Below are 16,532 nucleotides of genomic sequence, written 5' to 3' on the forward strand. Positions count from 1 at the left end.
TTTCCAAACACGTATTTGCTTAGAAAGTACCTAGGAAATTATCATGGGGTAGACTGGCCAAGAAGAGGACAAAGGAAACTGTCCATAGTCCTCATTCTGACATTTGCTACGACAATTAAATGCTTATTTGGGCACCACTAAGAATGTGGAAGTAAACCAATCAAGAGCATTAGATTCAGCATCTCACAGAATACTTCACAAAAGACTTGTAGCTATTATATCAACTTCACAGGTCTAAAACTAACCTACCTAACTTAGTGTTAGACTTTTAGTTGACATTTTTCTTTCTTTTAAAATTACATAGATAATTTATGTCAAAGAAAAAAATCCACGTAAGCCAAGGTAAAAAAATTTCTATCACCCAGAAACCATTCTTAACACACTTGCTGTGTAGCACCTTCAAAACATTTCCCATGGAAATACACACAGATGCACAACAAAAGTTTCTTGACTTTCTTTTAACTAAAATGGAATAATACAATCCTTTTTATTAACTTGTCCCACTTAACAATTTATCATGTATAACCCAGTTGAGACTTTGTTTCAAAGAAGGCTTGACCACTGCTTGCCACAACTAGGGATATCAAAAACTACTGACCTGGACCACCAACCCATGTAACCCACAGGTCAGTTTTCCTTCTCGGAAACTCCATGTCTGAGTTGTGCTTCGCCTGCGATCAGGCTTCCTCAGCATCAGTGGCTCGTATCTGGAAAAAGGAAAGTGTAATAATTCTTCTTAGTCAACTATTTCAGGCCTGAAGAGAACATGAGGACCATGGCTGGGCTCTGTTTCTTCCTAATACTTTCTGCCCTTAAAATCTAAAGGTATGTTAGCTTGGATCTTGCGGCAGTTACTATCTCTTAATGAGGAAGAAGGAGTAGGAAAAGATGGAAATCAACAAAGAGTGGACACAACATGGTAAGATGTTACAGATTCACACTACAACACAACGATAAAGGTTCTTATATTCTCACAATGACAAATTACCATGCAGTATGGGAGGGGATATCTGCTAAATGTATTGAAAATCCTGTCAACAGTCTTTCTTCTGTTGTATTTCTAAATACTTTTATTTTTATGTTTTAATTTGTAAGTCATCTAAAGTCTGTTTAGAAGCAAATAAAGTGTCAACTGAAAACAAATACATTGATTTTATGAAGAAAGGCACAGGTCAATAAAATAACTTATTCAAACTTAAACAGCTGATTTGAATCCAAGCAATTATTCATAAAAACATTTAATTGATAATTTAATTTCTGCTTTTGAAAGATTTAACAAAATCATTAGAAAGAGTTTAAGAAAGAAATTTTACTTCTACTGAGTAAGAGTAGACTGGAAGTTTGGGTGAAAGAAATACTCGCTTTTTTTTTTGGACAGAGTCTTACTCTGTTGCCAGGGTAGAGTACAGTGGTATCATCATAGCTTACTGTAGCCTCAAACTCCTGGGCTCAAGGGATCCTCTTGCCTCAGCCTCCCAGGTAGCTGGAACTACAGGTACACCCAGCTAAGTTTTCTATTTTTTGTAGAGACAGGGTCTCTCGTTCAGGCTAGTCACAAACTCCTGACCTCAAGCAATCCTCAGCCTCAGCCTCCTGGAGTGCTAGAATTACAGGCGTGAGCCACCATGCCCGGCCAATACTCACTTTTCATAACATATCCTTTTTAATGTTTGAAGTTTCTTAACATATGCATGAGTATTGTCATAAAAATTTAAAAAAATAAAAGGGAAGGCCCAATATTCATATTTGGGAATCTGACAGGTTTCTGTCAGTGAAGAAAAATATACACAGAAATATATAAATCCTTACTTCATTTACATAACTCTCATTTTTTGGTGTAGATTTTCTCTGAGTACGAATTTGAAAGCAATGAGGTTGAATCAAAAGTTGCCTAGAAAATTACCTGTTGTCAGTCACTGCGGCAAGACCAGCAATATCTAAAATGGCAGACCCCTCGGTGGAGCGGGCAGCTGAGGGCTTGTTGGGGTTGTGAGGAACCGAAGAGCCCTCATGGGCCAGCATCCCTGTACCCGTCATCCTCCACAGCTGAGAGCGCTTGCCTGGTTCCTGTGGAGCCAACGCACACACAGACAGAAAGAGCCATCAGGGCGGCCACAGCCAGTTCCTCACTTCGAGAGCTTCCTCTAAGGGCTGAGTAAGTTCTCGAGTAGAAACTGTACTTAGATATTTTTCCACATTATACAAATGCCTAATTCAAATTTTCATTGTTGTTAATTCCTAATTGCACTTAGGATGAAATATGCTAACCTCTTGAACCAACTAACCAAAAATTAGAAATATTGTGAGTTTTAAAAATTTTATTATTTTCATACATCTAATATTTTTTCCTCTTTTTAAGAAATTAGAAACAAATTGCTGGGCAGTCTCCTATACTAGCTATACTGCCACAATTACTGCTGTTCCAGATGACAACTTCTCGTGCCCTTACCTTAAAAAGGGATCCAATTATATAAAGAATATATGATAGTCTCAATATCTGACTCACAGAAAAATAGAATTTAGCAGAGGTCTTCCTCCCTCTCCCAATGTCTAATAAAAGAAGTATACTATATTGATGGTTTCCAATTTTCAGAAGTTGATTATATTCAAATGTTAAGTTCATTGTAGTCAAAGTTCATACTAAGTTGATTGCTATTAATTCTAAATATATTTTCTCCTCAGAAATATGTTATAAATAGCAGTTGGGCTTCCAGGTCAATCAAGAAAGTCTATAAAATCCATTACATACTAGAAGTAATAACAATATTTATTGAGAATTTACTATGTGCCAGACATTGGTCCACGAGATTTACATACAGTAACTCATTTAATCCTAAAGACAATCCCATGACATTTATATGATTATGATCCTTATTTACAGATGAGGAAGCTAAGGCTTAGCGAGACGAAGTAACTTCTGCATGGTCACATAACTAGTAGGTGGTGGGCCCCAGATCTGCAGCCTGATTCCAGAGCAGGCAAGCTCAACTGTTCTGCCATGGTGCCTCCCTCACACGATCTGCAGAGTTCCATGTCAGTCATACCTGTACTCCAGCTAGACTGGTCAGGATGACATACACTCTCACCAGGTAGGAGCTCCTCCAGAGCAACAGACACTTCTGGGTACCACAAACTCAACGCTACACCTGTGTTGGAAAGACAGCTTTTGCATTACATTCTACAAAGTAAAAACTAACACAGTAGTATGAACACTGGAGTCAAAATGCCAGGATTTGAGAACCAGCTGTGTGATTTTTACGAGCTGAGTGACCTTGGACAAGTTACTTAATCTCTTAGAGCCTCTGTTTCCTGATCTGTCAAAGGGAGAAATTAGGCTACCTCGTATGGTTCTTGTGACAAGTGTAATAAACACAAGGTACTTAGCACATGCCTGGCACAGGGTATGGTCTCAATAAATGTTTGCTGTGTTATTATCATTATATCCCTTTACATGGCACTTTCTGTACATTATCTTAGTTGATCCTGCTAACAAACCTGGGAGGTCAGTAGGAAAATGAAGCTCAGAGAGGAGTGGGAAATACCAGCTATCACGTATCTTTAAGTGGCAAAGCCAGAACTGAAATCTAGAAAGAAATCATGCTCTTTCTACTGTGTGCTGCTGCCTCCTCTATCTGCAAAAAGAGATGAAACTGGGCTATACTTCTCCATCTCCAATCCCCACGTTTGCTTCTCTGCTCAGAGTAAGAGAATACATCTTATACATAGTAAGGGAATACATCTTTCCACGGCACCAGAACCAACATGAAAAAGCATCCCAATTATCCTGTAGATGCTATAGATTGGGAATCAAAATGCAGACACCAAGGTGAGATTAAGTTTTCATACAGGGATTCCTCTACTGCCTGCTCATTTGTATAGGCTCATTATAAACTGGAAATTACCAAAATTTCCACTTAAAAATCTGAGATGCACCAATCTCCTTCAAGTTCCCTCTTTCCCTAACCATTTAGTCCTCAAACCATTAGATGAGACTGTAGAAGGTAGAAGTCCATGGGGGCTGTGTGTTTGGGGCTGGGGGTTTGTGGTGGTCCAGTATGGGACTGTTGAATCCCACAAGGGACAAGAACAGTATGCACACGAGTGATGGGGCAGCCCGGTGGGCGACAGGGGTCGGGGGTGGGGGAGCAGGTGGTGATGATGACCTTCTGACATCCATGCCAAGGGGTGAGAGAGAGGAACCTAAGTGGAGCATCAGAGACAGAGAGAGAGGTGAGGAGGGCATTCGTGCAAAGGGAAGGGCTTGGAAGGGGGACTGCCCAGCACGTGGAGATCAGAGCCCAAGGGAGGTAACAAGGGTGTCCACAGGGGAGGGGGGGGGCAACCGTGGTGATGGTAGACAAGTTACATCAGGGAAACTGATCAAATCAATAAATATATTCTCAGTGCCGGACAAGGAAGTTTACAAATATGGAAGGGGAGAAAATGACAATGATCTTTGTGAAGTTGGACTGGAATTGTAAACATCAGTGTGAGCTGCTGGGTTTTGACATAGATAGAGACAGACCCGGTACACAGATGAAACCCCTAGCTCTGTCCTCTGAGAGAGCCTGGGAACTGTGACACTGCAATAGCAGCGAGTGCACCTAGTGCACATACCGTAAGTCTCTAAATTCCATTCTCTGATAAAAGGGATTGAGGCTCCCTGGAGAAGTGGCAACTTACAGGAACAATGCAAAAAAAATATAAGATGGGCCCAGGATAACTTGCTGTGTCAGAAAGGAAGGAAGGAAGGGCACATGTCAGAATAACACTGAAGGTTAAAGGAATTCACTGGCCAAAGATGAGAAATACTGAGCATCAAAATAAATACTGATAGTAACAGATAACCCACTGAATAAAAGAGGAGCCCATACTGACTGACTGCCTGATACACACAAACACACAAATAGAAAATTTGATGAGGAATAGGATATTTACAGTCTCAAAGTATTGCTCTGCAAAATACTAACGACAAGGGGAAAAAACTTCACTTCTTCGTGGAGGAGGCTGGCAGACACCTCAATCAAGTGCTCCAAGTTAACATCCCCAGTAATGGGACAAATCAACATCACAGCACTGCCTTTGTAAAATTCCTCTCAACTTTTCTGGAAATTTGAGCTTGTTTCAAAATCAAAAGTAAAAACCAGAAAATAAATCAACCAAACAAACACCTAAGACGTCACCTTTCTTTCTTTTTTTTTTTCTTCTTTTCTTTTTTTTTTTGGAGACAGGGTCTCACTCTGTCATCTGGGCTAGAGTGCAGTGGCATCATCATAGCTCACTGCAACCTCAAACTCCTGACCTCAAGCGACCCTCCTGCCTCGGCCTCCCAAAGTGCTAGCATTACAGGTGTGAGCCACTGTGCCCTAAAGAGGATAAATCCATTTAATGCCACTCATATAGTTTTAGATAATTTTAGATGTCAGTGTAACTCATTTATTATCTAACCTCCCATTTACCAGTTTTCATCCTCAAGTAAAATAATAACTGTGAAAAAGTTCAATAAATCATAAAATGTTATTTAAAATGTTACAATTATTGCTACTTAATTTTAAAAAGCTCTTCTTGCCTGCCTACCAGTCACCGGCCCTTGGAATTCCACATGTGTTTCACTCAGGTTTTGGTGGTCACAGCTGGTGCTCATATCCCACCTGGTAGGTCATCTCGCTCCGAGCTGGTGCTCACTCACCCTAACAGCCTCACACCTTGCACGTTCTTAAAAGTCACCTGACATCATTTCCAAAGGCGCTTCCACTTGTTTTTTTAAATTCATGTCTGTCAGACTTGCTACTTCTTTTAGATTTCAGACCAAAATTTTGCTTTTCAAAATCTCTTTCAAATCTTCCAATAAAAGCATCAAAAACTGCTTACCTTCAATTCCTATGCCTACTGATCTTTTACTTATCACCATTCCCAAATCTCATTTCCAAAATGTATCTCACACATAAGCAACAGCCATATATACGAGTGTGATCACATTTTAAGCAAATGAGAACTATATGACTTGGAACTGGTATGATACAAAAATACATGTACAAGTTCTGATATATGCTACAACATGGATCAACGTTGAAACATGTCATATGAAAAGAGCAAGTCATAAAAGACCATTCATATGAAAGTGCACAACACGGACATCTATAGAGACAGAATGTAGATTAGAGATTGCTTGGGGCTGCGGAAATCGGGGAACCTGGCGGTGACAGCTAAAGATTACAGGGTTGCTTCCTGAGGTGATGAAAATGTTCTAAAATTGAGTGTAGTGATGGTTGCACATGTCTGTGAATACACTAAAAACCACTAAATCGTATACCTCCAAGGGTAATTTATATGGTGCATAAATTATATCTCAAAAAAGCTGTTAAAATATTAAATTTTAAAATACATGTATTAGAGTTTCATTTGCTGCACAAAATTTTAAATAATTTGAATCCCCCACTAATCAAAACTCTGGCAAGAGCTACATCACCTCCAAATGAGCTGTAAAGAAGGTGCGTCACTGCCAGGAGTGACAGCACAGCCGGTGGGAAGCAGGCACCTCTGTCAGGGTACTTTTTGAATTATTTGGTTTAAATTATGTGAAGTCTTCAGGAACTATCCCCTCTCAAGTCAGTGCTTCAAATGATTACTCTTGGTGGCCTCCCTCCCCTTAAAGTGGCTTCTGCACCTTTGTGTTCCCAAATAGCTGTCATCTTTCACTTTCAACTATTTAGAACAACTATTTCTGTCATTTTTCATATTTCTGGCCAAATTTTACTGCCTTTCTCTCCACGTATAGGTCCACTAGCATAAACATTTCCCTAAAATGACTTGAAAAGAATGTCAAACTGACATTTTTTTCTCTTTTTATGGCTTCAACTCTGAAGTCAGCATGAAAAAGGGAAATTTTAGTCAGTTTGATTTTTTTTTTTTTCCAATTCAGTTTAAGGAAAAGATTAGGGAAGTGTTACAACATAAAAATAAAATAGTGCAAAAGATAAATCACAAATTCGAAAAATAAGTTCTACCTAAAAAACACCTCAGAGAAGGGCTTGGGATCCCCATAGCAGGCCTCAGGGCACAGTGGGAACAGTGACCTGGTGCCTGCAAGATGCCTGGGTTCCACGATGTAAGCAAGTCATTCAGCCTAAGTCCCCATTTCCTCATCGTAAAACACTCTGGACTAGACCCTGAGTCGCTTCCAGTGCTAAAAATCTTTTATTCTAAACTCTAATTTCTAAGCTCTCTTACCTTCTTCTTTAAAATGACTCTTTGTGTCTTTGGTGAGACATCCAAAACGAGCTCAGCACAGGTAATGGCCTTGTTGGAAGCCACAGGCCTGCCTGTTCCCTCCTGCAAACTAGAATTTAAAAAAAAAAAAAAAATATATATATATGTATATATACACACACACATAAATATATACACGTGTACAAACTCACACATGTATTCAAGTTTATGTAAGCAAATGTCTAAAACTTCTATTAAAGAAGAAAAGTTTTTAAAGCATAGAAGAAAAAGTCCGACGTAGCAGAAAGATCAGGGTTATATTTTTTTTCCTGCACAGTTCAAAGATTCATCTGTCAGAAGACATACTCTGACATTTTTCCCCTCCTGATAATTTTAGTGGCTTAAAATTCAAACATAAAAGGATAACCATATGTCTTCAGAGGCTAAAAAAAGGCAAAAACCAAAACAATAGAAAAAAACAAGTCAGACATCAGACATATCAAGGGACCAAGAATTAGCTCTATTCTGCCAGGCAGAAGATCAGCATCATTGCATCCCCACGTCTTGGTAAGAAATCAGAAGTCCCTTTAGAATGAAAAGAAAACAAAGGGTTCATAATCACCTTCCTCCAATTCAATCATGTTGTCTTTCTCTGTGGTTTAAGAACCCTAAGCTTTGTGGAATGTTGTAGTGCGGCTACACTTTGGGGTATTTGGAGGAGGTTTTATTTATTCTGTTACCATTAATCCCTATTATCAAAAATAAGGTATTAATAGATAAATTAAGAGTTAAAAACTAGTATTTATGACAACAAAAGAACAAGTGACCCCTCCCCCAAAAAAGATAAATTTGATTTCATCAAAATAAAAAACTTTTGTGCTTCAAAGGACGTAATCAAAAAGACAACTAACAAAATGGAAGAAAATACTTGCAAATAATACATTTGATAAAAGAATGACATGAGATAAAATAGAGAACTCACATAATTCAACAATAAAAAGGCAAATAATTCAATTTTAAAATCAGCAAATGATTTGAATAAACATTTCCCCAAAGAAGATACATAAATAGCTAATAAGTACATGAAAAGAATATCATTAGTTATTAACAAATGCAAATCAAAACCAAATGAGATACCACCTTACACCTAGCAGGATGAGTATAATAACAATTAAAAAATGTGTTGGTGAAGAGATGAAGAAATTGGAACCTTTGTACATTGCCAGCGGGAATGTACAATGGTTCAGGCACTGTGGAAAATAGTATGGCGGCTCTTCAAAAAGTTAAACACAGAATTACCATAGAACCCAGCAATTCCACTCCTAGGTATAAACAAAAAAAGAATTGAAAACAGGTACTCAAACAAATATATATATACAGGGATGTTCATACCAACACTCTTCATAGTAGCCAACAGGTAGAAATAATCCAGACATCCATCAACGGATAAATGGATAAACAAAACGTAGCATACACATATAATAGAATATTACTCAGCCATAAAAAATGCTGAATATTTTCCATAAAAAGAATGAATACTTACACATGCTACTGTGTGGATGGACCTCAAAAACATTACGCCAAGTGAAAGAAACCAGACATAAAAGGCCACTTTTATGATCCCACTGATACGAAATGTCCAGAATAAGTAAATCCACAGAGACTAAAAGCAGACTGGTGGTAGCCTAAGGCTGGCAATCAAGAGGAATGGCAGTGACTGCCTGATAGGCTTGGCATTTCTTTTTGGGGTGATAAAAATGTTTTGGGACTAGGTAGAAGTGGTGGTCACACAACATTATGAATGTAACAAATGTCACTGAACTGTTCACTTTAAAAAGTCTAATTTTATGTTATGTGAATTTCACCTTAATAAAAACAAAAACAAAATTTCTTCTTCTTCATCATTAGTTCTCTCCAAGAATGCAAAGAAATAGTTCTAGTACACTCCAAAAGATGGTTCAACCTCTTAGTACACCTGGATTATTCTATTAATAATTCTGCTGTTAGAGTCTGAACACCAAGATTCGCAAAGCTTCTCTTTATATCTGCTCCGTATCAGTTCAACCCATTAAGCTCATAATCCTTCATTAGAATTCTTCAGTTGAAGAGCTTAGTAACTACTGGAATTTATAGAACACAAAGAGAAAAACATGACCAGCAACCAGATTTAGAATTGGTTTTTCAGGCACTAAACCTTGAGCATGTCACATTGTCATGGTGCCAGAATCTTTAAAAACAAATAAACAAACAACAAACAAACATTATTGGCTCCATTATAATAAGATAAACATCACAGCACCATCACTACCAAAGGGAACTGCAACAGACAGGAGAAAGAATGGCTATTCTGTGCAAATTCAAGTTATTACTCGTACAATCTGGACTGTAGGCAGATGAGAAAGATAATGCAAAAATCTAGGAATTATTTTGTGTGCCCCAGTCACATGTAAAAATCTCATTCACATGCAAAAATTTTCAGAATATTTTGGAAAGGAAGAGAACTTGAAACGTCCTGTTTATCAGGTGATTTATACTTATAATGCTAAAGATTCAGCTATTTCCATTTCTTCACAGATATACTCTAAAATTGTCCCTTTAACTTTAGCATAGAAACAATAAACTGTATGCACACGTTGGTGGAATAACTACTTTTTGAAAGCCCAGTGTTTAAAATCTTTACGTGCCGATCTAATACCAGAATTATTAATAAAATAACCTCGATATTCTTCACCTGAGTTTTCTAAATACAATTAGTCAAACAACAGTGAAGATTATAATTCCAAGGCAATTAGAATTACTGGAGTTAAGCTCCTACACTTGGCTTTAGTGAGTATTAAGACAGATCTTTAAGTGTCTGCTTAATCAGTCTTCTCAATGGGGGAGAGGAGTCAGAATGATAATTTGAATAATTATGATGAAGATCAGTCAGTTTCAAAAGAAGCAAAACAGACTAATAAATAGCTGAAAGAAAGTTTAAATACTAGAATGGATCTTTAAAAAAAAAAAAGTCTTGCCTCTTTGGATAAATTTTAATCCAGCCAAAACACAAGGGTTTAAACTAAATGACCTCTCAAGATAGACCCTGATCCTACGATTTGGTAAAGAATGAAGCATTATTCCTTTGTTCTTTGGTCTCCTGAGAAACTGCATAAAATTTAAAACCAGTTAATAATTAGAACCTTCTGCTTTACAAGAACAGTAATTTAATCCAGAATTACCCAGAGAATGTATATGTAGCAGCAATATAAATGAAATTTTCGTAATAAAGCTGTCGGTTATCCTGGAAATCATTCATGTTGCAGCTGATCTCAGAGGAACCTGCCCCTTTAACAGTGAGAGTGATAAAAGGCGGCAGGGTGGGTTCATCCCAGGCATAATCCAATGAAGTCATAGGCTTCACTTCAGTCCGGAGCCTGGGTTCGGCTACACCGTGCTGAGTAAAGACAACTGGGACCTAGAGTGACGGCAGAGAGGACAAAGAGGACTTTCATTCAGAGTGGTGTTACTGGAAAGTGAGTCAGTGCTTCCTAGGTTTAAGTTCCAGATCCTTCCCAAATGAATCCTATACAGGGAACAATCATCAGTGAGGTTCATCATCTCGCCTCTTCAAATGCCTTTCTAATCATCTTACAAATTCCAAAAACCTACCAATTAAAGGACGTGGGCCTACTGGATAAAGGGCTTTAAGAAGCTTTGCCAAGTCAAAAATCCAGGGGAAGCAATTCTATCCTTCCAATGGTATCTCTCCTACCCCAAACCCCCTGTGATAAACTTTGAATACAGAAAGGAATATGATATTTGGCTACAGAAAATCCCACATATTATAAGGCACTGTTATTCAAAGGCATGTTTTAAAATAGAATCTAATGATTTCCACACTGGCTTTACTTGGAAGATTTATAAAAATGCTCACTATAAGTAATCAACAGTAGAACTGTCCATTCCCATTCTCACAGGATCATCTCATCCCTGTCTCTGTACGGAATGTCTCCAGAGGGCATCATATTAACCACACACTCTAGTCAAAGTAAGTATTGGTGGCTAAAAGATTACTTCTGCCTGGACAAGGCTGCCCAGCAATCAAAATAAGCAGCAGAAACCACCCTCCTAATGGTAAGGATTTCTAGGGTTGTCCAGCTATAGAAAGCCTGTCTGTACAGCTTCTTTTAAACCCAAGTTTAAACTGTATTGTCCCATTATCTTAAGCACACGCTCCACCCTTCCACACATGAAACCGCCAAACTGGCTCTTCTTAACTCCACTTGATACCTTGGAAAAGTTGTCAATTCGGAAAGGAGGGGGTAATTGATCTGTGTCACTAAATGAGATCCTATATGTAGCTCCTCGGAGAGTAATTTCCACGCGTAGGAAGAAGCATTTTCCCAGGGTATCTCTGCAGAATAAGGAAACAAAAGAGGTCGTGTAAAATGGAGGAAACAAACTACAATCTGCTTTCTTCTTATGTTTCTCACATTCACAACATTGCTGGGGACTCAATCAATACCACCAAATCTACAGCCCACTGTGTGTTTTTAGATCATACTAAAAAACTAGAAATTGATAACATAATTACAAAATGGTGATTTTCAAATTCTCTCATTTTTTCAATATTTACTGAAATCCTGCTGTAAAGAAGAGCTGAAAAGCAGAGCATGTATATGGTGTATGTGTGGGCACATATATACATTTATATACAGATATATCACTGGAAGGAATTGAAAGCTCATTTTTTTTTTACTTTTTTTTTTTTACCTATGTCCCATGAAAGCTCATCTTTATAGAAAAATACCTGTTAAAAAATGTAGAATAAATGACAGAATTAGAAAGTCACCATTTTAAAACCACCAATGAAGTAACAGCTTCAAGTATGAACCATCAAACCATTGAGTGAAAGGATTTTGGGAAACAGAATACTCATAGTCTAAACTATCCCTCCAATGGATTACTCTTATTCACAAAGAAGAAAGGTAAATGTGATCAAACTTAACCCCATCAGCAATGGGACCAACAGACACTACAGGCCTCCTGATGGGATGCAATGGAAAAACACGTATCGCACAGGTAACGGTTACCAAAAATGTCTGACCCAAATATATATATATATAGCAAACTATCATCCAAATGCAGAATATAAGACATTCTAAGGTAACTGGCTTGGAGTCTTCGAAAATGTCAATGTCACCAAAAAAGGAAAAGTGGGGCTACTCCAGATTAAAGGAGACAATAAACGAACCACAGAAAATAACTGATCCTTGACTGGATCCCAGATCGTGGGGAGGAGTTGCTCTGAAGGATATTTCAGTCATTTATTCAGTCTATAAAGACTATTTGTTAGAAAACAAATCAATGTTAAATTTCTTCACTATATAATAATGGTATAACATTTATTTAGAAAAATGTCCTTATTTTTAGATGATAAGTGCTGAAGTTTTTATGGCTGAAGTATCGTGATGCCTTCAATTTACTTTCAAATAGTTCAGAAAAGTGGAGGGGGGAGGGGTGGCAAGGGAGAGATACAAAAGACAGAGAAGAGAGAGGAGAGACAAAGTGTAGCAAAATGTTGAAAATTGGTGAATCTAGGTAAAAGATATAAGGTTGTTCATTATACTACTCTTGTAACTTTTCCGTAGTTTAAATTGTTTCCAAATGAAAAGTTGGAGAAAGTAAAAGAAATAGATGGCATAGTTCTGTTCTCAGTAGTTTAGGACTGCATACTGAAACTATTTTTAAAGGATTAACAAAAGGTACACAAATCATCTTCCTCCTCTTTTATTTCTTTTGGTAGTAATCATGTGTAACTTTTTTGTTTATTCCAAATTGACTTCCTATTCTTACACAGCAGATCTGAGCTGTCTCCACCCAGGCGGCATATAAACACTCGTTGTTTTAGTTACAGAATCCCACACCTCTCTTCATTCTCCCTGCACTCCCAGTGAAATCTTACGAAGAACACACACTAACAGACAAAAGTTCTGGTTGAAGTAGGCATGAGGGTGCTGGAGCCCTATGCACTTGGTTCCCTTGGCCCCTAATGTTATCTCCTTCGAGCCCAATAGCTGCCAGGAAGACAGCTTATAAACCACTGTACCCAGATGCAATTCAAACTAACAAGGCCAAGGCAAAGTGTAATTAAGTAGGGCCCACCAACAAATCAGATAATGTATTTAAAAGTCAAATATAAATACTATTTTAGATCATATATTGTTAAATTATCATATTTCTATTCCTTTACAATAGAAAACTGACCATAATGTGTCAAAGATTAAATTTTGCTTCTAAACATGTTCAAATAGCACTGGTTTCAGATTCTTTAGCTTCAAAAGCATTTGATGAAAGAAATTAAAGATGACACAAATAAATGAAAAGGCATCCCATGTTCATGGATTGGAAAACATAACTGTTAATATGTCAATACTACAAAATACAATCTACAGATTTAATGTATTCCTTATCAACATTCCAATGGCATTTTTTGTAGAAATAGAGAAAACAATCTTGAAAAAGAAGAACAGAGTTGGAGGTCTCACATTTCCTCATTTCAAAACTTATTACAAAGGTACTGTCATCAAAAACAGTGTGGTGCCGGCATAAAGACAAACAAACCAATGGCACAGATTAGAGGGCCCAGAAATAAACCCTCACATACAGGGTCAAATGATTTTCAACAATGGTACCAAACCATGTCTTCAGGAAAGGAGAGTCTTTTTAACAAACGGAGTTGGGAAAACCAATATCTACACACCAAAGAACGAACTTGGACGTTCACCTTATACCATATACAAACATGAACCCAAAATGGATCACAGACCTAAAAGTAAGAGCTAAAACTATGAAACTCTCAGAATAAGAATTCCTACAACTCAACAACAACCTAATTGAAAAATGGGAAACCTAAAAAAGCAAACAACCTAATTAAAAAATGTGCAAAGGACTTGAATAGGTATTTCTCCAGTGAAGATATACAAATAAGCACATAAAACATACTCAACATCTCTAATCATTAAGGATATGTGAATCAAAACCACAAAGAGATACCACCTCACATCCATTAGAATGGCTACTATGAAAAACACAGAAAATAACAAATGTTGGTGAGGAGAAATTGGAACTGTAGAGAAACTGGAGAAACTGGAGAAACTGGAACTTCTATGCACTGTTGGTAGGAAAGTAAAATGATGCAACTACTATGGGAAACAGTATGGTGGTTCCTCAAAAAATTAAAAATAGAATGACCATAGGATCCAACACTTCCACTTCTGGGTCTATACTCCAAAAAATTGAAAGCAGAGTCTTAAACAGATATTGGTACACCCATGGTCACAGCAGCATTATTCACAATAGTCAAAAGACTTGGAAGCCACCCAAGTGTCCATCAACAGATGAATGGATAAACAAAAAGTGGTATATATACACGATGAAATATTATTCAGCTTTAAAAAGGAAGGAAATTCCGACATATTACCACATGGATGGACACTGAGGACATTATGCTAAGTGAAATAAGCCAGTCAAAAAAGACCAATGCCGTATGATTCAACTTATAAGAGGTATCTAGAGCAGTCAAATTTATAGGGACACAAAGTAGAATGTGGTTGCCAAGGGTTGGGGGCAAGGGGAATGGGGACTTGTTTAATGGGTACAGAATTTTCCATGACGAAAAGACTTCTGGAGATTGCACAACAATATGAATACACTTACACTAGTGAGCCATACACTTAAAAATGGTTAAGATGATAAATTTTATGTGTGTTTTATCAGAATTTTAAAATTTTTAAACAATTTAAAAAAAAAAAAGCACTTGACTAAAGCAGGAAGAAATATTAAGTCATCCTAAGCTGGTTAAGGTTGAATTGGTTGATTTGCCTTAACAAGGACTGAGCATTACTGGGCTAGGCATAGAAGGCCAGATAACTTACTGGAACTGCATCAGATGAGAGAAGAGTTTGTGCAAATGTGCCAGAATAGACAAAAACATTTATAATCAGTGTTACCATCTAAATGCAGACAGACTTTTCAGGGTTGCAGGTAATCATGGTATGAGCTCAGCATTACTCCTTTCTCTTGTAGCCTCTAAGACCACAGCAATGACACAATGGTCAAAACTGGCAACACCCAGTTTAGCTCATTCCATCAAAATGGTCATTCATGCTTCCTGGATTTTGCAAGTTCTAAGGCCTTCATCTGAGCCAGAAATATATGTACCCATTTTACAAAGAGCAGTGTGGGCTTACTATTTACATTACTATACCTCACACAAGGCTACTTTTTATCTATATTTAAAGTCTTGAACTTACCTCATGTTGATATGGAAGGAATTATTCTTGTTGACTTCAAAGCCTCCAGACCAAATACAGTTGGGAACATCCATCAGTCTGACACACAATAGCTGATCATAGTCATTCCGAGGCCAGTGGAACACCACACTGGAACCAGGAAGGGTAGAAATGTAACCTTCAGGATTGGCTGTTCCCTAAAACACACAGGATTACTGGCTTTAGTCAACAAGCAAATGTTTATTGAGTACCAACTCTGAGCCTTACCCTCCACCAAAAGCTATAGAATGATTATTCATATCACAGAACTTACAGTCTTGATGGGGATAAGCTATGACATTAAAACTCACTGTACTAGTAAATAAGCACTGGTCATTTTTCAACAGCAAACTGCTTACCTGTCCCCTGGCAAATTCCCTCTGTGCAAATGCAAGCTTGTGAGATGATTTATTATCTAGCAGGTAACGGGGGGCAAAGATGACCATACAGGTGTCAATGTATCGACCTCGGCCTTTCTTGACATCAATACCTACAAATAGCAAGAACCACTTTCATGAATTAACCTGAAGAGTAAAAATTCTTGGTTTGACAAAAATAAATACCCTTCAAAATTACTTAGTTTCTCTGAAAAAACTATTGTATCATCCAAAGAGGATATCGAACCTTCCAGGAATGGAATGGAAATAGCAATTCACTCAACGTATTATTCCTTATTCCCATTCAGACCTTAAAAAGTCTCAGAGACAACATCAATATCCTCATAATTCCTAGTTTCTTCATCAAGTGCATATCATTATAACAGTAACTGAAATACATAGGTGTTCAGCCACACATACCTTAGGTTTCCATTTACGAAGCTGACTACCAAGACAGTTTCACATGATACGTTTCTGTTTATACTTGGGACACAAAACTTCCTTCTAGAGAACGTTGCCATTTTTACAGGATATAGTGGAAATTTCAGATTACTTAGATTCTATAATGCCCTGAACTCACTTGACTCTTCTCTAGTATTTTCTTTTAGTCCATTGCCCAAGAATCCAGCTCAAA

General features: G+C 37.6%; 1 protein-coding gene across 1 annotated transcript in view; it reads right to left on the reverse strand.

Annotated features, from left to right (window-relative positions):
- The window catches only part of VPS13D (vacuolar protein sorting 13 homolog D (S. cerevisiae)), a 237,909-nt gene that overhangs the window by 109,234 nt on the left and 112,143 nt on the right, over positions 1–16,532 (reverse strand). The window contains exons 49-55 of the mRNA XM_012662492.1: positions 15,881–16,011; positions 15,504–15,679; positions 11,479–11,602; positions 10,428–10,663; positions 7,231–7,339; positions 1,904–2,067; positions 599–707 (exon numbers count right to left, since the gene is read on the reverse strand). Of these exons, the coding sequence (XP_012517946.1) occupies positions 599–707; positions 1,904–2,067; positions 7,231–7,339; positions 10,428–10,663; positions 11,479–11,602; positions 15,504–15,679; positions 15,881–16,011 (1,049 nt within the window). The remainder of the gene's footprint in view (positions 1–598; positions 708–1,903; positions 2,068–7,230; positions 7,340–10,427; positions 10,664–11,478; positions 11,603–15,503; positions 15,680–15,880; positions 16,012–16,532) is intronic.

Source organism: Propithecus coquereli, unplaced genomic scaffold, assembly GCF_000956105.1.
Source record: "Propithecus coquereli isolate 6110/MARCELLA unplaced genomic scaffold, Pcoq_1.0 Scaffold77, whole genome shotgun sequence".
Classification (NCBI taxonomy): Eukaryota; Metazoa; Chordata; class Mammalia; order Primates; family Indriidae; genus Propithecus; species Propithecus coquereli.